This window comes from Yamadazyma tenuis, chromosome 2 (assembly GCF_029203305.1).
Source record: "Yamadazyma tenuis chromosome 2, complete sequence".
NCBI lineage: Eukaryota > Fungi > Ascomycota > Pichiomycetes > Serinales > Debaryomycetaceae > Yamadazyma > Yamadazyma tenuis.
The window spans coordinates 1,213,847-1,235,348 of NC_089462.1; the positions used below are offsets into that span (position 1 = coordinate 1,213,847).

At 42.3% G+C, this 21,502-nt stretch overlaps 12 protein-coding genes across 12 annotated transcripts; 5 read left to right on the forward strand and 7 right to left on the reverse strand. All coding sequences in view use genetic code 12, as the record gives it.

Annotated features, from left to right (window-relative positions):
* Positions 1-947: 947 nt before the first annotated feature.
* EDC1 (enhancer of mRNA decapping) lies at positions 948-1,664 on the reverse strand (the record flags this gene model as incomplete). Its single annotated transcript, XM_006690262.1, has 1 exon — positions 948-1,664. One exon carries the CDS (start codon positions 1,662-1,664, stop codon positions 948-950), a length of 717 nt encoding a protein of 238 aa, XP_006690325.1.
* A 125-nt stretch (positions 1,665-1,789) lies between these two features.
* ZRT3 (Zinc transporter) lies at positions 1,790-3,223 on the reverse strand (the record flags this gene model as incomplete). Its single annotated transcript, XM_006690260.1, has 1 exon — positions 1,790-3,223. One exon carries the CDS (start codon positions 3,221-3,223, stop codon positions 1,790-1,792), a length of 1,434 nt encoding a protein of 477 aa, XP_006690323.1.
* Positions 3,224-4,207: 984 nt separating this feature from the next.
* Positions 4,208-5,587, forward strand: PSN45_001886 (uncharacterized protein; the record flags this gene model as incomplete). Its single annotated transcript, XM_006689506.2, has 1 exon — positions 4,208-5,587. The coding sequence occupies one exon, from the start codon at positions 4,208-4,210 to the stop codon at positions 5,585-5,587; it is 1,380 nt and encodes a 459-aa protein (XP_006689569.1).
* An 88-nt stretch (positions 5,588-5,675) lies between these two features.
* Positions 5,676-7,832, reverse strand: RNA14 (mRNA 3'-end-processing protein rna14; the record flags this gene model as incomplete). Its single annotated transcript, XM_006689505.1, has 1 exon — positions 5,676-7,832. The coding sequence occupies one exon, from the start codon at positions 7,830-7,832 to the stop codon at positions 5,676-5,678; it is 2,157 nt and encodes a 718-aa protein (XP_006689568.1).
* Positions 7,833-8,061: 229 nt separating this feature from the next.
* Positions 8,062-8,856, forward strand: SAM37 (Sorting and Assembly Machinery (SAM or TOB complex) component; the record flags this gene model as incomplete). The annotated part of the gene is made up of 1 exon (XM_006690257.2): positions 8,062-8,856. One exon carries the CDS (start codon positions 8,062-8,064, stop codon positions 8,854-8,856), a length of 795 nt encoding a protein of 264 aa, XP_006690320.2.
* Positions 8,857-9,286: 430 nt separating this feature from the next.
* On the forward strand, positions 9,287-10,660 carry PSN45_001889 (uncharacterized protein; the record flags this gene model as incomplete). Its single annotated transcript, XM_006689504.2, has 1 exon — positions 9,287-10,660. The coding sequence occupies one exon, from the start codon at positions 9,287-9,289 to the stop codon at positions 10,658-10,660; it is 1,374 nt and encodes a 457-aa protein (XP_006689567.1).
* A 2,911-nt stretch (positions 10,661-13,571) lies between these two features.
* On the forward strand, positions 13,572-14,276 carry PSN45_001890 (uncharacterized protein; the record flags this gene model as incomplete). Its single annotated transcript, XM_066157752.1, has 1 exon — positions 13,572-14,276. The coding sequence occupies one exon, from the start codon at positions 13,572-13,574 to the stop codon at positions 14,274-14,276; it is 705 nt and encodes a 234-aa protein (XP_066013849.1).
* A 311-nt stretch (positions 14,277-14,587) lies between these two features.
* On the reverse strand, positions 14,588-15,568 carry PSN45_001891 (uncharacterized protein; the record flags this gene model as incomplete). Its single annotated transcript, XM_066157753.1, has 1 exon — positions 14,588-15,568. One exon carries the CDS (start codon positions 15,566-15,568, stop codon positions 14,588-14,590), a length of 981 nt encoding a protein of 326 aa, XP_066013850.1.
* A 142-nt stretch (positions 15,569-15,710) lies between these two features.
* MET1 (uroporphyrin-III C-methyltransferase) lies at positions 15,711-17,231 on the reverse strand (the record flags this gene model as incomplete). The annotated part of the gene is made up of 1 exon (XM_006689500.2): positions 15,711-17,231. The coding sequence occupies one exon, from the start codon at positions 17,229-17,231 to the stop codon at positions 15,711-15,713; it is 1,521 nt and encodes a 506-aa protein (XP_006689563.2).
* A 160-nt stretch (positions 17,232-17,391) lies between these two features.
* ETT1 (inhibitor of Brome mosaic virus) lies at positions 17,392-18,600 on the forward strand (the record flags this gene model as incomplete). Its single annotated transcript, XM_006690255.1, has 1 exon — positions 17,392-18,600. The coding sequence occupies one exon, from the start codon at positions 17,392-17,394 to the stop codon at positions 18,598-18,600; it is 1,209 nt and encodes a 402-aa protein (XP_006690318.1).
* Positions 18,601-18,688: 88 nt separating this feature from the next.
* On the reverse strand, positions 18,689-19,156 carry PSN45_001894 (uncharacterized protein; the record flags this gene model as incomplete). The annotated part of the gene is made up of 1 exon (XM_066157754.1): positions 18,689-19,156. The coding sequence occupies one exon, from the start codon at positions 19,154-19,156 to the stop codon at positions 18,689-18,691; it is 468 nt and encodes a 155-aa protein (XP_066013851.1).
* Positions 19,157-19,448: 292 nt separating this feature from the next.
* On the reverse strand, positions 19,449-21,386 carry PSN45_001895 (glycerol-3-phosphate O-acyltransferase; the record flags this gene model as incomplete). The annotated part of the gene is made up of 1 exon (XM_006689499.1): positions 19,449-21,386. One exon carries the CDS (start codon positions 21,384-21,386, stop codon positions 19,449-19,451), a length of 1,938 nt encoding a protein of 645 aa, XP_006689562.1.
* Between the last annotated feature and the right edge of the window lie 116 nt (positions 21,387-21,502).

Sequence of the window (21,502 nt, forward strand, 5' to 3'; positions counted from 1 at the left end):
CAAATCAGTTCAGGTTTTGACTTAAATTAAGGGTACAGCTTCTTTGATATGATCAACTTCAAAAAGTAAGGGCAAGTGGAGCAATATATTAAGCCAGTGAAAATCAGAGGAAAAACTTAAATGGATGCTGATATGATTTTATATTTGTTTCGCTTTCCCCGATCCGCGCAGGAGTCAGATTAAGCGCAAAGTGGGACTGTGGATTGAAATCCAATATCCACTCTCGGAGTTGAAAAATAGGTCATCGGTAGGCTTTTTTTAAAGTATTCAAATATAGAGGAAGGGCTGGTGGTGCGTCGTTTGTTCCGTTTAAGGCTCTTGGCCTTAATCTTTTTATAGAAAATTAAAGTTGTTTACTACGCCCAACCTTGACAAATGATATATTTAAGTAGTCGAGAACACCCTAATGGTTATTTTTGGAACTATTACAAAAACAGTAGTATTTCATTCGTTAGCGAACGTATTAGAGTTGCTGTAGTTCGCTTTCATATGCTTCGGACTAGATACAACTTTCTTTTGATGCACACGGGGTATTTTTTGTTGGCAAATCTGATCTTTAGATTTCGGAGATTTGCAGGTGTCTAAATCGTACCCAAGCATTTATAGTTTCAAGGTCCAAGTTTCAAGGTCTGTGGATTGTATCAGATATTACCCCGACTCCTTTATTGGGTATTAAGACCATGTCACTGACAACGACTTCTTTTTCAGTAAGTGGGATTGGATGGTTGAGTATATAGGCTCAGGCAAAACATCTATCTTACTTGGAGATTATTCAGGCACTAGAAACTATAAGCCAACATTCAGCCTGAACCATCTTACTCTTCTACAGGTTTTTCATCACCCTTGCACAAATAGGTTTTGAGTCCACATCATACTTGAGGTAAACATATTCTACGGTCATTTTTGGCTTTGTATATTCGTACCAAGTCATTATAAATAGGAGCAACCTACTTCTCTGAACCGATCAAGTCGTTGAACGAGATCTTTTGGCCTTGAGAAGCAGTTCCAGTTGCAGCTGTCCTTGTTGGGGAAGCTCCGCCTGGGGCAAATCCCATCTGTGGTGGTTGAGCATATCCATAATAAGGTCCTGGAGCCTGTCCAGGGTACGTCATCATAGGAGGTGCCGAGCCATAAGGAACAGCTACGTGTTGCTGAGGATGCATCATGGGACCATGGGCAAGTCCTTGAGGAGGTGCCAGATATCCCATTGGAACGGGACCCATGCTCATATGAGGCATATGAGGCATGGATCCATGTGGTGTCATGGGAGGTTGATAATAAACAGAGGGGTAGCTGGTCACAGGGTTGGCCAACTGCGGTTTGGGTGATGGTTTAAAGGTAGGTTTGGGTAAATTCAACGCTTCTGGCGATGAGTGGAATGAGCTTCCAGCAAAAACTGGTGCTTCATCTTTCTTCTTGGTCTGCGACCTCCTCTTATTCAGTTTAAACTCCTTCTGAGGAGTGTTCAAAGAGGACGTCGTTGGTTTGTCGTTATGCCCTGGTGTCTGTTGAGGCAGGGGTGATTTCTTATTCGGGTTGTTATTCTTTTTACGGGAGGTCTGTTTCTGAGTTGATTTCACTGGCTGAGTGTTCTTCGGGGTACTAGAAACCACAGGTGGGGTGCCAGGCCCATGTATGGGGACCGGTACTTCGTGTGCCATCATGTTGTAAAAATTGTAGGAATTGTAAAGCGCTTTCGATGACTGATGAAAAGGGAGTGCGCGCCAGGTGGGAAGAGGCATATTCACGTGACGTATATCATACTATATAATACTCATTTATTGTATGCTCATGAATGAGCTGAAATTATGGATGTCAACCCGATAACCGACATTCCCACAACAGCCCACAAAACCACCGCATTGACTGATCGGTTATTAAATGCTACAGCCAGCCCAAACATTGTGAGTCCAATCACCGTTATAAATCCACTGGTTACAGCGATGGTTTCACCAAACATGTAGTTTAAACTCTCATTGTCTCCAGGCTCTTGTCCCAAGAATGGGTTACCTTTCATCCAGAAGTATCCTGCCAAGGATCCGAGTGGTTGAGAAAGTCCTGCCAATACACCGGCAATAGCAATGGCCTTTAGTTTTGCTACCTGCCTGCCAGTGTTGGGAGTGCTGAACAGGTAGAAAAGTGGTAAGCACATGGTGAACCCTTCGATGAAGTTATGGACTGTAAGACTTACAAAAATCTGGAGTCCAAGCTCAGAATTAGCAGCCGATGTGATGTATGTCATGAACCCTTCAGGAACCTTGTGCAATGTGAGTGCCAAAGTGGTTTGAACTCCGATCATTAGAAGCCTTGACATTGATGTAGTGACATGGTGGTGATGCTCTGATACAAAAGTATGGGTTGATACGGGACGATTTGTACCAGTTCCAGGTTTAGAAAAGTGAACGTCCGATCCATCGTCAGTTGATACACCCTCACCCGTATTTTCTTCTTGGTCTTCATCACCATTAAACAGGTGAATCTCATTGGAAAAACTCTGTGAGTCTGGAAGCGTGGGAAGCTCACAGTAATGTAATTTCAGGCTATCATTCACACACACTTCAGCTGATGAATACCCTTTACATTCTCCCACAACCTTGTCTTTGGAGAAAATGTGAAGAAGAGAAAACCTCTTGGGGAGTTCCTGTGACGTAAGAAGCGGTGTATCTTCTGTGACTGATGTACTCGAAATCAAGGAGTCACTCGAATGTGAAGTATGGAGCGAGTGGGAGTGTTCATGGGTAGTCTCAGGGGCATGGAAATTGTCGGATCCGTGAGAATGGTTGTGACTATGAACATCATCATGCCCATGGTGGTGCTCATGGTGCTCGTGGCCAGCCTCACCATCGTGGCTACAATGCACCACCGACTGACTAGTCATCATATGTAACAAGAAGTTCAAACCCAAACTTGACACAATACCTATCCAATAACCTACCATCAAATTAGTAACGACCATGTCTGGAGCTATGTCGGAATCTTCCAAATAGTCTCTAGCATGAGGCAAAAGAGCTGCTAGTCCAGTGAACAACAAACATCCGGAACTAAAACTTAAGGAGGTGACCAAAAATCGGTAGTTTTCCTTAAGAACAAATGGATGTTTCTTTGTGAAGGTCCGGGGCAAAACAAGTTTGTAGATATCATCCACATAAATAACAAGACAGCCCGCGAACGAAATCAAAGAAGCAAATATGGCAAGGAGCCAACCTTGGTTTATGGTGACCATCTGAGTAATTATATGCAGCTGATGCTTTAGATGGCGAGTATGATTTATAAAAATTTATAGGTTTTTAGAAAAATTGCAGTATGTAAATCAGTGCGGTTTTATCAACCTTGGTGGTAATAGTATGTGTACATCGGGTTGCAAGGGAATATGCGATATTTCAACACGGCGATCGCGAAGTGTCTTCTGCATGGGTGGGGTGACTTTCAGGCCTTGTAGTGGTAATTTCATGAGCACATCTCGGTGAGTGTATATGTCAAGCCCGTTAACATGAGAATTTGAGTTAAGGTTTACCGAAGAAGTATGTGAAGGAAGAGATAAGAAGCCAAGAGTTCTCAGATTGGTGTACGGTATCATGTAAAAGACAATTTCAAGAAACTAGTATTTGTTTGTTTGGCTGAATCATATGTGCCATGTAGTTGTATTCTGCATCATTCTAATGATGTTTTATTATTACTGCACAATCATCATGTAATATTTTACAAAACTCAGTTTTCGCAAAAAGTAGAATATCTCTGTCTGACAACCAACATTCTCAAACAACTAAGAATAACAATTCACAAAAGTGTCAATATCGCCCCACTCGGCGACAGTCTGGTAGCAGGATCTATACTCCATAGAAAGTGACCCGACCAACTGAGGATTTCATGAGATTCGTACCGCACAACATACTAAGGGTAGAACAATAGGAAAACCACAGGCTAATGCGGAATTACATCAGGAAACGCAAAGAGGAAAACTCGACCTAGTGGTGCCTTGGAGCAGTTTTAGTTGGGACTCGGCTGATGCTTTGAGCATTTGCACTCCGCTAGTTGGAGGACAGGAACTGATTTATATCGCAGCCTAAATAGGCAGTAGTTTGTTTTTCCATATGCACGTTATAATTGCCTAATTAGGTAATGTTATAACTTCCCATTTGAGGTACTTTACATTTATATCCATTGAACTCCCCACAAGCTTCTGAATTTTTTCTTCGACATAGACAGCATGGTAGACTACCCAATACCAGGTTACCCAGTGGTAAACTATACTGCCACGGATGGTATTATGGAATTGCTTCGATACCAGCAGAATTACCCAGCTCTTGGAACTGGCCAACAGGTCTTAGCTACGCAAGCAAGAAACTTATTGGGGACCATTCCTCAAGTCTTTGTGGAGTACCAAACGAAATACCAATTCAACTTATTTGGGGACTATCCTTTCAAGAAAGATATTGTACCCAGTGCAGTTTTCGTGGGGGTTTACGGAATCCTCTTAATTTTACATTTGTTGATATTCATTTTGAACATGTCCAGAGGTCACTATTTCTGGATCACATTAACCTATATCTTCTACTGTGCTTGCAAGATTGTGGGGTTCGCTTGCAGAATTGTTTGGCAGAGAGATTTAAGTATTACGGCCATTGGTTTAACCAGCGAAGTGCTTTTGATTATTCCTACTATTATCTTGGTTTCTTTTAACTTGATCCTTGCTCAGAGAATCTTCACCTGGAGACATCCAGTTGGTGGTTCCAGAAAACTCTTCTGGGGTATTATGTTTGGATTTTACGGATTTGTGCTTGGAATTGTTGCCATGACTATTATGGCCAGTTTCGTGCCTTATCTTCACATGCTTTCGCAGGCTAACTACGAAAAATACATCAAGGTCCAGCAAGCAGCTGCAATTTTAGTGGTGTTATATCCCTTTACGGCTGTATCATTGATTGGTTTGTCGTACTTTTTTAAGCCAACCAGAAAGGACGAAAATTTATACACCTATCAACCTTATTGGATTGAATCATTCCATCCGTTTTACTTTGTCAAGAAGAATGCTTCAAAAGAAGCGGAAGAGACTTTCATGAAGAGAAATCATAACCATAGACATGCGGTGAGAGTCATTGCCGCCACCCATCATCATTATAACATGGTGCAGGGTTTAACCAATGAGAGAGGTGATTTGACCCATAATATGTCGTTAATTATTGTGTCTATCTCTACTTTTGTGTTATTCGTGGGTTCCTTATGTCGGTGTATTGTTGTGTTCCAAGCTAACTATCAGAAGGATAGTTCAGCTATCTGTTCTCCCATTGCCATGTATATTATTTGGGGAGCAGCTGAAGCATTGGTAGTTCTTATGTATGCTGTTGGAAGAGTTGACTTGAGATTCTACAGACCTGACAGATTACCCAAGAAGGTCAGAGCCATAATAACAGCCGAACAATCCATTGAACAGAGTGAAGAAGAATTGAGTGATGAGGAGTTCGATGATGACGTGAGAACCAGTGACTTGAGTGAATTATCGTTCAATAACTACAAATTACCCAGTTACGAAGACCAGTTCAGGAGAGAACATGAGAAGGAAGATAACCAGTCTGAGTTCCACTTTTAATATCCCATTATACCTACGCTACCAAAGAAACAAAATAAATCTTTATGTAATACTAATACAAGATGCGCCTATTCAATGGCCATATATATCATTTTGGTAAGTCGATGCTGTTCAACAACTCGACCAATTTCTTGCTGTTAAAAACACGATCTTCGGGCTTGCCAAAGTAAGATGAGTTGGGTAAGACCCGAAGTAAGTTGTAAATGGAATTGCCAATAAATCCTTGGGATTGCTGTTGACTTATTTGTGAGTTGGACTCCTTGTCTGGGGTCTCTTGCCTAGTCACTGGTCTGGAAGGTAATTGCACCTTTCTTCTCTTTGCATCAGGCCCTTCAGTTTGTGAAGGGATTCCATCACCAATAGGCTCTTTTATCTTTGTGCTCATACCCAAATCAGCCCGAATTAAGTCAACATCGTCATAGGCATATCTGGAACTTAAGAAGATAATCGGGTCATCATCTGAAAACAATTCTCTGTATCTCGACTCAAGACTAGCAACGATCCCTAAATCTAAAAACTTGGTTGCAAATTTACTATACCTCTTGATCAAACGTTTAACATGGAGCTTATTCCTTTCTATGGTTTCTTTCAACTCATCCTTGATCCAAACGGGGGTGTCAACATCTTCTGTAATAATGGTATCTTCTTCAATGACTTTAGTTAATCCATTCGTTGCAACTTCAAACAATACCTTTATGTTTTCCGTTTCGTTGACCATAATCAAGAAATCCAAATACGAAAGCAAGTAATCTCCATCTGTGCCATAAGTTTTCATACCTAACTCAAATACCTTTCTAGCAATATTTTTGTTATCAGAGTAATACTCTGTTAATGCATTTTCCACATATAATTCATTCCCAATTCCAGCAAACTTTTTGGCCTGCTTGAAAATCTGTCTGGACTCCTTTATACCACTGGATCTTTTGTTGGTCATCATCTGTTTGGTGTAGACAAGAGTAATTGCCCTGGACAACTCTTTCTGTTGACTTTTCAAGGCTTTGAGGGTTCTGATGTCGATATCTGATAGCTGGTATCCTATCTTCGAATTGGGTTGGTCGTCATCATCCTCATCCATATTATCAGAAGAAGATTTAGCTTGCTTCCCATTCCTTGAATGGGCCTCTGAGCGTTCGTTGATAGTATCTATATGCTTTACAACTACCTCGTAATCAGCTGTTAACGAATTTATAAGTGACTCAAGCGTTTCGTTTGCTTTGGAGATATTATTCTCTTTTTCATAAAGTTCTGATAACTCAAACGACAACAAATAGCTGGTGGGGTTCAAAATCAAGCCTTGAGTTAGTAAATCAATGCTACTAGTAGAACTGCCATTTAGCTTATTGTAGTTGTTATATTTGTACCATACTTCAGGCACGAAAACCAAAGACATAACCGATTGTTTGTAAACATATTCGATTCTTTGCTCAAGTAGCTTTTCGTCCTTCAAGTTTAACCCATTCCTCCGCTCAAATTCAACCCATTTGTACCATAAATTCAATTGTAACTTAACCACATCACTGGAAATGTCGCTGGGAATGAGGTCCCTTCTTAACTGGTTTTTAGTTATATTATGCCATTCGACGTTCCATGATCTAGCTTCCATAAACTCAGAGGATTTATCAGCAATAAACCTACTAGCAGTAGAAGAGTTCACCTCATTTTCCCATTTGGTGTATGTAGACCATAACGCCTCAATTTTTTCAGTGGGAATCACCAACATTTTCTTGTAAACCTTTCTAATCAAGTCAAGTTTCTGCTGTTGTTCCCAAGACGCACTAGGAGTCCATGATTTTAAAAAGTCCAAGTAATCCGTCCACAAATCACCACTCCTCAAGTCAATCCCGACGCGGTTCACGGCGAACTCGAACGCTTGAATTACTATACCTCTGGCCTTTTCTCCTCCTGTGATAACATCATTCACTCTTCTCACGTACGAAACATATAACCGAAACAACTCGACGTTGTCAACGACAGTGATACATTTAGAGAACAACTCTTGCACCTTCAAGAAATCCTGACGACTCATCTCATAGGTTATGTAGGTACACCACTGTTTGCCATCATATTGGAAAATACTCAAATACTTATCAAACGTCTTGCGAATCTGCTCTTCTTTGTCTTTGGCCACCACTTGTTTAATCAACTTGTTCCACTTAGCGTAGTCCAACGGGTTAGCCTTTAGATCATCTTCAAGTTGACCGATCACGTCGAGCGCTAGTCTTTTCTTCTTAGAATCTCCACTCATTTCTGAAGAGGATTTGTGGTTTGATGGAGCCAGCGATTTTTGTGAAGTTCGCGATGATTTCTGACAGTCACTAGAACCGTGCACCATGATCGAACTACATATTTGGGGTGCGAATGGCGAGCCGTCAGTAATATCTCCAGAGTCAGTTGCATGCTATTGGTTGAACGGTCTCATTCTGGACCACGAAGCTGTAAAAGTAGTGTGTTCGTGCAACACAAACTTGTCAAAAATGGGCACTCTTCCCATCCTCATTACAGAAGAACAAACGGTAGAGGGGTTTGCAGATATCGCTTCGTATATAGGTGAACACTTCGTTCTAAGAAATGAGTTTATAACTTCCAAGCAACTCAACACATCCGAAAAGATCCAGCAAAAGAGTCTTATTCACTTTGTGTCAACCAAATTGTATTATATCAACCAATACAACTTGTTCATCAACACGAAAAACTACGGGAAATACGTCCGCAAGCTTTTCAAGAATTACTTGCCTTTCCCTATGATGTACAATCAGCCCTTGAAGTACTTCAATAGCGCAAAAGAGGAGGTTAAGATTATAGGTATTGGCGAAAATAAGACCCGGTTCTTCTCATTTGGGCCCGACAATGCGCCAGTAGATGACTTGGAAGATGATACGATGACCCCAATCTCGAAGCTTCATGAGAAACAGATGATGCTCAAGAACAAAGAACGAATGTCCTTAAGAGAAACCAAGAATACACTCAAATCTATAGCTCTTTTGGATGGGTATTTGAGCCAATGGGAGGCACTGAGCATAGGAAACAGTAGCCAAATTACTGCTGCAGAGGTTCTTTTTTTGGCGTATCTTAGCTGCATTTTTCATGAAGAGTTACCTGATTCAAGCCTAACAACCACCATGAAAACCCATCAAAACTTGTATGAATGGGCAGAAAATTGGACCCAGACTCTAGAAAAGTTGGCAGACTATAAAGATATTGTACCACCCGTGGGAAGCCAAATTCCCAATCTTTACAACGAAATTAAATATCAACTAGGCTTCTACTAAATAATGGTCATATACACGACCGCCTATAAACACTCGCACTAGAACGTCCACAGAGAAATTTTCACTCAAACTCGAACAGAAAAGTTGATGTTTTCAGTTGCTTGAAATACGGATGTGAAGCGGCAGCAGCTCTGTACATACGTGTATCGAGAAACCGAAAACTGACACCTGGCAATCGCATAGTTTCATGCACACGTGATCCGTGTGTGACATGATGGAGATATTTATCCTTGCCACAGATCGACTGTCCACCGGCTGAATATCGGAAGCTTTCTAGCAGCCGTCTTTTCTATTCATCCAATGTGGACAAACATATGTAGTGTAGCAATCGAAGTAGTGTCAAACATCTTGAGACAGTCACGTGCTTTGCCCCATGGATCCATCAAGTCCGCGCAGACCGCGATCAAATTAAAATTCATCACAACATAACATGAAGCTCACATCATTAATGATGGGCTTGGTGCTTACATCGTCCGTGATGTCTGCATATATCGAGCGTAGTGACCTGGAAACAGCGCTCATCACGCTTGCACCAGATGCCACCTCTACCCACACCGCTGTAGCCGCGGAAGTAGAGACTACAGTGATGTTGAACAAGAGAATCAACGCCGACTCCCTCGAGGAAAAAAAGAAGAAGTTGATGGAAGCATATAAGGCCAAGTTTGGAAGCAACGAAGGTGAGAAAAAAGATGACTCGCCTAAGCCCTGGGTCCGGACCATCTACACAAATGTCAAGGAGATTGTTCGTCCCACTGTGATCCAAGGTGTCACTATCAGTGCCAAACCTCCAAAGACCACCAACGGACTAGAACCATGGATTTCCTTGAATAAAAATGGAGCCCCCAAAACCATTGTCCCACAATTGAAAAACGGTCACATCAAAAAGGCGCTGCCTACGTATGGAACATGGTTCGCTACCCCCACCACTATTCGTTATACAAAGGAAGAGTTGAAAGCACATAATATGGCTGCTGACGAAATCCACGAAGAAGTCGAGTGGGTCCCAGAGGACCAGACCTACCATGAGTTGAACCCTATCATCAGGTGTACACCTGACCTGTACTTCAAAAAGGGATTATCTAAAGATACCAGCTCTGCACCTTTCTGTTTCCCCTTTGATAATCAGGTTTGGTACAGAGATAAGACGTACTTTGTGACATGGTACCTGCATTACTTTGAGGGTGCAGAGAAGGTGCGGTTGCATTTGCTGGTGATCAAGCCCAGTCTTAAAGATCATGGACTCAAGAAACGGTCTGCTATCATGGATAAAGGAGGAAAGATCACCATACCTTCTTTCTTCACCACCGATTGGGTTGATAATGATGACGGGATGTTGGCTCTTGAAGTCATAGAAGAGTTTTTCCCCAAGGATGCGATGGAACGTAAAGTGTTACTCTCGATCCAACCTAATACAGTTACTGATGAGGACTTTGACTTGCTCAAAAACTCGTTGGTATTGACACTCAACAAGCCTGGAAAGGTATACAAGGGTCACAATGAAGACCTTGATTACTTGGATGAGAAGCAAAGAATGAAGAACTTGAACGTCGAAATCGATGAAGGCTTGGACTATGAAAAGTATTTTGCAATCATGGGAATTCCTTTATTTGTGGTTGCTTTGGCCATGGGAATGTATTTGTTCGTGAAGGTTAACAAGGTTGATTTAAGTCATTTGAAACCCAAAAAGGCCCGTGGAACAGACCACAATCACCGTAGAATCCCATTTAAGAAGAAGAAAGCATACTCTCCATTATCGCAAAACCTGAGTGACATTCCGCTCAAGAACATGACCAAGAACGATTAGAAGTCATGATAATACCCCTTCATGAAAGCGCAAGTATGTAGACTATTGGAATGTATAGCTTATGTATAACAATGGAATAGATGTGAACTTCGTGAAATGACCCTGGCTGCAATCTTCTAAATCTGCGTAATTTCAGTAGATTAGTAAGGTGACGGAAAAGTTTACTTCCCTCCGCGCGCGATTTACGGGCTTTTTGTGGGAGTCATTTGCGCGTTAAAAGCGTGGGATGCAGGTCTGCTCAAGAAGTAGTGACGATTCCCGACCCGCTGCTGCAGCAGACCAACGCTTATCCCAGTAATAGACGATGATCCGATGACCCCGTGGACCAAAACTAATCGCAAGCATGTGAAAACATTATTCTGGCTTTTCTTACTGGTTCGTGATGCAAGCACCCTCATATTGCGCCATGCCACTGATAATTTCAAGGGACCTTAAGGGTTTGACTTAGGGTAGAGACGCAACTGTGGGAGCGAAGACGCAACTTTTTGGCTGTATGACAATGCAGATTTACATGTTTGAAAGCTAGGGTAATGAAACAGCGCAATGTATTCATCGGATAAAACTAAGACGTCATTGTTAAGGGAGAAGATCTCCAATTGCTAATTTACATAATTGAGTAGTTCAACCTTGAACTGTAAACTTTGCGCTAATTGCCTGATCTGTTCACACGATACACATGTACCACATTTACAGCTCGCGCGCACTTCCTGTACATGGCACGATTGGCTAATGCCGCCGATGTCGATATGCATAACCAATTCATCAACGTTTAAGTGCAGTTTCGGATGTTCACGGTTATGACGATCTAACTTTGTCTCTAATACCAAGCCACTATCATCATTGGCACCACTGTTTGCGCAAGGTTTGTTGTGGGAATTTCAGTGATAAATTTGAGTTTGAAGGCTGCAGCAACAGTGACACAAGAATAATAAACTGGGTTGCCGGCGCATAAATATCCTGGTTGTAAAATCTCACCGCTAATATGGTGAGACGTTGTGTGACTGAGATTTTTTGGTTACCGTCTCATCACCCCTCTCGAAATGCGCCAAACATTCTTGTGCATGATACAGTGCATGTAGAAACCATTTTCGGATCGTTACATATGGATGGCCCAGCAATATGGTTTCTTGGCCAGTCCTCCATCTGATATTGTTTTCGAATTGGATCAGATCTAACTCTGTTTTTAAGTGCCACTCTGGCATAGTCGAAGTACAGAGTGTTGTTTCGGGATTCTTCACATATCTAAAACCTCAAAACCTATGGTAGTGTTGGTCGCTGGGTAATGCAGGCAATGCTGAATGAGCAAATAAAAACTCATTAAGGTTTGCCTTGGATAACCATCCAGATCTTTTTCCCTCAAATTGCTACGCCCAAATTAATCCTCGTCCTCTGAAAACTAGACAAGGCTAGCACTAGTAACGGCGACGAAACTATACTAACAACGGGGTGTGATTATGTAATGGTTGCATATACCGACCTAATATGGAAGCTTTCGATGATGAAACAATACAAAACTTGCTTGCATGACAGCGGGGAAAATGAAAAGTAGATACGGGATCAACACCTACGCACGGAAATGCGATATTTTGCGGTTGAGGGTCTTGACCCTGTACAAGATATAGCCGAGCCACTGGTGGTGATGGCAGATACTCAGGAAATAAGGTTGAAGTACTAAATATATTCAGCGTTTTAAAAGTGAATGGATGTATCAGGTTGACCACCGACCCTTGCATTAGATGGCAGCCAAGATGCACCTCTACATGCCTGCCTGCCGGTTTCTCAACCGGGATTTGCTTCCGGATACTGGTTAAGGGTTATTTTTTACTCGAAACTGCATGTGTCGGAGGTGTCGCGTATCTCTCTTTGCTCTAGCATTAATAAAGTTCAACTCTAATTTCCTAATGAGGCAGAACCTTATGCGCCGGTTTAGTCGAAGAGTATCTGGTTCAATAGTCGCACAACCCAAAAACTGTAACCTTGAATCCTGCCGACAGTTCTTGAACCTTAAACCTTTGCAAACGTGCTACTGGGGATTTTAATTGACTCTCGTGCGCTCGCTCATCAGGATCTCCATACAAGCTTTATGGCGCAGATTAGGTTTGTAATGACACAGCCATTACAAAGTTTGCTACTTGACATCAATGTCCTAGGCCAGTATTCGCAAATTAATAATGGGCGAACGCATTCCTGCCTGATTATTTTCAAGATCGTAAAATGGGCCTGGATTTGTTCATAACTTCGTCTGCAGCCTTGTAGTCGTTCCACTGCATAAATTTCACTATTGAGCGTTTCTTGAAATTATTCAGACGAGCGCAATGCTTTATTTTTATTAAAGTCCTGCAACTGCGTGACGCAGCCGCATACTCGACAGCCACAAGTGTAATAATTGGCTATGTGTGTTGATATTCAGCTCTTACAACCTTTTGTTCGCTGTAAAATGCCGGCTATGAGATCGGATCGGGTCGGATAGCTGTTAAGACCTCATCTTGTCCAGCTAGGTACATTCATATGACTCTATACCAATGATACAATTCATATTTGGTTCAATTAAACCCTGAACTAAACGCAGATCCAGGTAAATTTGTCTCTTTATAATTCGTAATAAGCCGTCGGGTTGCGAAATGGTTGCCGGGCAAATGCCTGAGACTCCGCAAAAAAGGGAATCCATTGAAAACGCAATTTGGTTTTTTCTTTTCTTTCGCTTTTGACCTCTTCTGCAGGGAAAGAACGGATTAAGTAAGCAAGCAATTCTTAAATTAGAATATTATAACTGGTAAAAAGGTTTGAAATGTGCCACTCTGGATCAAATAATTATAAATATCCAGCTATCCCACCCAATTTCGGGTCTTGTACAATAAACTCAATCTATCAAAACCTATCTAAAATTTCCAAAAAAATATAACGTAATAATATGTTGGACAGTAGAACAAAATTACCCTCCATCAGTGAATTGACCAGATCCCATGAAGTCAAGTTACCTGACTTGAGTGGTTACACGGCTTCTCAGCCTTCCTTAGCTACTCCCATCAAATTACCTTCATTGTCTCAGTTAACGCATTACAGTCCAGCTTATACTTCTGCCAATGGCAATACCGCAACCACTACTAATACTACCACTCCTGCCCTTCAACCAGCCTACAAGTTTGGTACCAACTATCAATACGGGAAGTCTCCTCGCCAAATGGTTTCTCCCCAGCAAATGGTGTCTCCTCCACCGGTGGTAACACCTCCAGCTGCTCATGGACAACATATACACTCACCTACAGAGTTTCCGGTTGCACAACAACTGGGATACAGCTACTATATGCCATATTACTCAGTTTACTATGGCCAGTCGACACCGTCACCTCAACAGCAATACCTTGTGCCAGAGGTGATCAACAAACCCATCAACAAGTGCCACAGATGTGGAACCACAGAGACTCCCGAATGGAGACGAGGTCCCAATGGTGTAAGAACATTGTGCAATGCTTGTGGTTTGTACCATGCCAAGTTGGTGAAGAGAAAGGGAGCTGCAATTGCTGCTCAAGAGGTGTTGAACAACAAGGTACGCAAGGGGAAGAATGGTAGAAGAGTTTCAATCAAAAGTGCTATGATTAACAGTAAGTTGATGTAGTCACCCACCACATAGACATGAAAACGCTTTTATGACATTGCTTGTTTAGTTCTAGAACCTATTTAATAATGATTTCTTTTAATGTACCTTTTAATCCGAATTCTAGCCTTTATCTAAACTTGTTTATTCTTCTTGCTTATGTTTAATTTGTTTAATAAGATATAGCATGATTCTAGGCTTTTGAGTAGTGAATTCAGCCAAGTTTCAAGCATGAATTTTCGGACCTTACCACACGATCTTAGGGAGGTTCCATGCAGACGCATGAATTCTATTGCAGGAATATAATAAAAAAAAATTCATGCCAATCATCCCTATTTGGGCGAATACCCTTCATTTGCCAATATTGCAGATACGGCACCATAAACATCGTCAAATACTCCCATTGTTGGGTCCTTTGTGACATCTCCGGGCTTATAGACTCCTGTTTTCACAAGACATGACTCCCACCCGTAATTGTTTGCACCCTCAATGTCACTTAATGGGTTGTCTCCTACCATAAAGATTTGGTCGCTGCTAAGAAGCTTAGCACAGTAATCGTATTGAACCTTAAATGGTTTTCCAAACATAGTATAATGCAAGTTTGCGCCACGATTTATCTCCTTGTATACGGTTTCGATAATAATTCTGAAAACCCCTTGCCCGAACCGTGGTAGACTGAATTCGTTCGCCCAGTAAAAATCATTGTTTGAAAAATAAATGGGCACTGCTGGCACAGGACCCTTGGACTTCCGGTGTGTTCCGAATTGACCCTTATCACTGTTTAAAAGATCCATGATCACTTGTAGATCTGTAGACATATCACGAGGGTCGTTAAAAACCATAATAGCGTCTATGGGCCGTCCGTCAAAAGGCCGGGCAAGCGTTTTGAGGTCTTCCTCTGTATAGCGATTGAATGGCGCTACGTGGGGATTGAACCGTACCAAGTCTACTGGAGTTACCACCAGCTCAAACCCATAGCTTTCGGCACACTCGCGAGCTCTATTGCCAACACCTCCTACCACCATCACATTGGGATGCTTATGAATGAGTTCCTTCATAGGCGTGTGACTCTGCACGATTTGATCATTCCGAAACTTGTAATGAATCAAATCTGATAGATATTCAATCCTATCGGACTCTTTCACACCACCGCCATTTGTCAACAACACAAAAGGAACGCGGTTCTTGTCCAAAAGTTCCAATGCTGGACGTGCTTGTGGAATTTGCCTTCCTCCCTTAATTAGCACACCATCTATGTCGAACACCACACTCTTTGGTGTTCTGCTCAAGAAACGAACTGCGTTTTTGAACATTAGCAAGATTATCGAGATAAGTTTTGATTTTCGTCGCGAGTTGATTGACTGCAAAAAGATAACGAAATCCATTAATAAATACTGATACTATGTACACGAGCTCATGAGAGCTTACATCAGGATATTAAGTAGCAGGCTCCATCTATGCTGGAAGTGTGTACCCAGGAACGGCGTTGGTGACTCCCTCGACCAAGATGTCGTCGTTCAAAAGATTAGTTACATAGCCAGTGACAAGCAAGCCTGGTGGCCGAGATCCGTACTTCTGTACCACATCAGGGAGCTCCATCAAACGAGATTTAATAATTCTTTGGTCTGGACAGCTGGCACGCTCCACGATAGCACATGGCAATTCCGTATCCCAGCCCTTCTCCACAAGAGCATCTACAAACTCATTGATGCGATGTAATGCCATAAGGAAAACAGTAGTTCTGGTGGTGACAAACTCAGGGATGTTGGGCAAACAGCCTTTCTTCCCGGTTCCAGTACAAATGAGAACCTGGTCACTGACGTCTCGGTGAGTCATAGGAATGTTGGCTAGAAGTGGAGCTGATAATGCTGAAGTTATTCCCGGAAGAACAAGAGGAATGAATCCATGTTCTTTGAAAAAAAGATACTCCTCACCCCCACGGCCGAAAATGTATGGGTCACCCTGTTTCAATCTCACCACTTTGAAGCCCTTGTTTAATGCTTCGAGTCCTAACTCAAGTAGTTCTTGTTGAGCTCTTTCTGCATTTCCTGGGAATTTCCTGGCAATGAACAACTCGGTTTTCTTGGGGACCATATCAAGAACTTCCTGTGGTACAAGTTTGTCTGCAAGGACCAATTCTGCCAGGATGATTTCATCCACAGCACCCTTTGTAAGTAATGATACACTTCCTGGACCCGCACCCACAAGAGAAATCGTACCCTTTTTCTGGAGAACCTTCCCCTTGGCTCGTTTTGCAGCGCAAGTGTCTGTTCTCGTGTATGCTGGTAATGCACCCGCACCATCCTCCAAGTCTTGGAGCTTCAAGCCTCTTAATTTTTCCAAAGGATAGTACTCCACAATCTGATTCAACCAGTTGATCCGCTTCATTTTCAAGTCCTGCTCGTTCATGTCAAATTCCTTCACTAGAACGTTCAACTGCAAGTTTGTGTCATCATCGTCGCTGTCAAACACTCCATCCTGCTGTAAAATCACTCTACGCAAGTCTCCAACATTCTGACAAATTGAGTCTATGTCGGGTGGAAGTTTACTGACAATTTCCCTCTTGATTCGAGATCCCAACTTGCACCCGTTCCCACTGGTAGTGACACCCACCTGGAATCCGCCCTTTTTGTACGTGGTCACCGCTGAATAAGTACAGTATTCTGCACTATCAATAGTGCTAATAGGAATTCTTAGACGTCTGCACTCGTTGTAGATCTGGCGTTTGACGCCATCTGAGGCTATATTCACCGTCACCTTATCCACTATGTTCATGGTTTCGGCTCGGCCTCGGTGTAGGTCCTTGAGGTCAAACTGTTTGTTGTACTGCTCATACTCAAGATTGTTTGGAGTTTGTGTTATAAGAATGGGGGTGGCTCCTGAATCAACGATGGTCTTGAGTCGGTGACTGATGATCCCGTTGATATCACCTACCACTAAATGCACTTCTCCTTCACACTTCCAGTTCACCAACATGTTGTAGATATAGGTTTTTGCAGGATTTTCTCCAGATAATTATGACATTAGAGGCATCACCGATAATGTTATATCACGTGCCGCGCCCTGTGCAGGCGACCGCATTTTGGTGCGAAGACATTTCGATGAGCTGATTGCAACTATTTACTCATCTGCAAACATGGCCAAGAGACAGTTAGGACTCAGCAAAGCTAAAAAGAGACAAAAGACCGAGTCTGGGAGCACAGGTCCCTCCAATGTGCTCAAGGAGCCGGTTTCGGCAGAAAATGTCACCATTGAGCTACCTGCTAGTGTGAGCGACGATGAGTTTGTTCAGTTGAAGTCTCTTTATTCCAAGTACAAATCCGAACAAAACGAGCTCATATTAAACGGTGTGATCCACGAATGTGACCGTCTCATCCGGAACGAAGACTCCCAGAAAACCCCGGCTTTTTTCTATGCTCTTTACTCGAATAGCTTGTTGGAGCTCATCAACTACAGAGATCCCTCCGAAGTCGGGGATTTGATCGATCTCAGTCTAGAAAAAGTTATACTTGGGATCGAAGTATTCCCTGAGAACATCGAATTGCAGTTCCAAACCTCTAAAGTTCTATTGAACCAAGTAATGCACCAATTGGGTGAGTTGAAAGAACTCAAACACACTAAATCATACGATTTAGAAAAAGACTTGGCTCGGGCCCTTTCAGCCTTCGAGAAAGCTGAGACCCTGAGTGAAATCCAGGACAACTTTCAGCTCTACAACGAAGAAACTTTCGAAACCATCAAGCTTTTCGATGAGATCCTTGAGGTGGTGGACAATTTCGGTAAATCTAATCTCGATAACGATAGTGACGAAGAAGAAGAAGATAAAGATGTCCAAGAAGAAGACTCAAATGTCCCAGAATCGATTCAAAACATCCGTGAAAGTGACGAGTTCAACCAGTGGTGGAGAGATCATGTCATCAAATTCTATAAGGTATTGCAAAAACAAGACAAAAAACCTGAGAAATTGTATAAGACCGTTTGCTTTAATCTTGGCCAGTCGTACTTGAAAGAAGCAGAAGAACCTGCCAACATTTTTACTACGTTAAAGTATGATGATCTGTTCACCGACCTGGAAATTAATGGACTAGATGAGGCTACTGCCCAAGCTATCGGTATCGAACTCTTCCAGACAGCTATCAACTACTTACGCCAAAGCTGGGACGACGAGGACGTTCTGACATGGGTCAATTTGAGCGAGCTGTTGATTTCGTTAGGCAACTTGCACGAACTCGAATCCGAAGACCAAACCAAGTGTTACGCGGAAGCCGAGAAAATCCTTGTTAGGGCCAATAACGTCACTAACGGCAAGTATAAAGACATTCTTGACAACCTACTTGAGGAATAAATATTTCATACATTACTACATAATAAACGTCACTCTATGAAACCCAACCATCACCGATATCCTATCTACCGTGTCTATACTGTTAAGCTTATACCTTGCTGGAAATAGTCCGTTCGTTCTCTAACTTTAATGCATTCTGCTCGTGAGCAATTTCTTTGTAGCACTGTAAACCCAGACACATGTGGTCTTCTAACAAGCGGTGTTTGGCACAGAACTTGCCGGTACAGTGATGACAGTCACCAACCATTCTCAAAGGACTTGAGTTACAGCTCTGGAATGAACACTTCTTGCTCTTCTTCTTCTTAACAAGTTTCTTGCTTTCTTCCATTAATATTACATTGATTTCAGCATCGCCAGCGACACCTTCGCTGGCAGCTGCTTGCAAATCTGCAAGGCGGGTGTCGCTCAATTTCTCTCCGTTGTAAATAAGTTTAAATGTTTGTGGTAAGGGAAAAGACGAACACAGCTGAATCTCTTGGACCAAATCGGCGTAAACAGTGGATGCAGTGGAGACGGTGAAGGAATTCTCGGTGGATAATCTAATGTTCAACTTCATGGTTTGGGTGGCAATAAGGGGAGTAACAAAGGGTTGGTGGCAATAAAATCTAAAACGACTAAAGTGGTTTTGATGACTAAATCTGAGTTTTGTTTCTTGCCACTGATAAGGATCATGAAATTGTTAGGTTGGGTCGTGTGTGTGGTCAGGCCACCTATGGTCATGGGAAAAAGAAAATGCCGGCAGCTGCCCCCGGGCGGTGCGCGGGCAAACTTTTGGCTGCAATACACTATATACACTTACATTTATTTGGTTGCAATAATATTAATGTCATTAATGTCAAGAGTACAACTTACGATTGTTTGGACTTCTTCTTCATCATCTTTGAGATCTTGTTCCGTGTTGCTTCGTTTCTTATTTCTTCATTCCGATGAGTCTCTTTTTCTTCCTCGTCGCCGCTGCTGCTGTGCTCACTAACCTGGTCACTAAAAATCTTCACATTAGCGATATTGACATCAATGTCATTCTCGTTATATAGATCATAGAACTCTTGGTAGTCTTTGAAAATGACTCTCCCATACCTGTCACAGAAATCGGTGACTTTTTGTGATAAGAACTGCCGTTGATTCTTCAACTCGTCGATTTGAATCAAGTCTTTATTCTCGCTCACAAGGGAATAGAACAACGGCTTCAACGATTTGTAGTAGTCCACACCAATCTCTCCAATTCTCAAGGAAGCATATGTCGTAAGAACCGACCAGAAATAGCAGAAAAGAAACACCAATGCCTTGTACTTCCAGCTGCTGTTTAACCAAGGAATAACATCCAACTTGAGGATAAGCACCGTACCACAAATAGAGTAAAACACATATAAGGATGGAGCCAATACCAAGGCAACCAATACTTTCCACGTTCCAAGCACATCCTTGGCCTCGATTTTAACCACTGAACCTGCTAATGCTTCCTTCTGCTTCTTCTTACTGATTCTTATGGCGGTGATAAACACGGGGGAGAATAGAAAGATTCCAGGCATACTCAATCCAAAGAACAAAAATACCTTGAACAAACGCCCAAGAAACACAATGGCTGTGTGTAATTTGTTGGAAGCAGTGAGAGAATCCACCTGGTGATCGTGTAACCCTAAAAGCATCAATTGTTTGTTATATTCCATAACCAACTTCTTCATCTCGATCACATCTGGTTCGTCTTTATGCAACTCATATCCACGAATGAGTCGCCTGTTCATTTCCACCACCATTGGTAAAGGGATTTGTTCACGTTGTCCGGTAGTAAATAATCTCCGCACAGCTTGTAACGTCACAAGAGTCTCAAAGTCATCACACGTAACTGTCACTTCTTTCAACTTGAATGTTATCGTATTAAGCAAGTCGTTGATGGTCTTCCTCTGGTCTTTGAGGTACTTTTCACCATCTTCCTTTGTAATTTGCAAGGGTTTCCCAAATTCAATAACAGCCCTGGATCTAAACCGATGAGCGTGAAAATAGTTCAACCCCATGGGAATGATATTAATCACCCCGTCGGGATCCTTGCACTGAGATATAGCTCCCAATGCCATTATAGCCACGCCAGGCTTCAATGGTAAAAGGTCACTTCTGTCATGCGAACCTCCTTCTGGGAACAATCCCATGGCCTTACCACTGTTCAAAAAGTCAAACACCTTTTGAAACAACACATGGTTATCCACGTGAGGAGCAGTCTTATATCTTGAGCCTGCGCGCAACATATCGTACCGAATCTTAGTGAGCAGTTCTCGTTTGTCTTTGTAGTCACCTTTTATTTCCACTTCAGTATCACTCACTATCTTCACAATCTGGAAATTACCCTTGGAATTCGGTAACCCGATCAAACCTTTGACCTGACAGTCTTTAGTAAACTTGGTTCCTTCACCAATTATAATATTGTCCTGATCACCGAGATAAATCTTCCCCTTTGCTGTTTTCATCAAGTCTTGAGCTCTCTCCACAGGAATTGCAGATGTCAATCTTGACAAAAGACCAATAAAAGGGTCCCGATACGACTTCCCTGCCACAAGAAAAGAGACCCTTCTATCGCCATACTCCTTAATTTTAGCAGCTACAACGCTACCATCTAAGAATTGGTTGTGGTGGGGAGCAATCACAAATATGATGGGACCCTTCTTAGGAATGTTGAAGGAGCCTCGAACTCGAATGTCTTTGAAAAAAGTATGAATAATTGACTGGCAAAATACTACAACCAAGTCATACACTATGGCATGGACTATAAGGTACAATTGGTTGCCTATACTCATAGGGAGTAGGATATGTGAATTGCTGTAACTTGGATCAGAGCGTCGAAAGTGCGACATGTGCAGAAAGGGAGAGAAGTAAAGACGGGGATAGGTGCGTCTCTTGTGGGGGGAAGGGT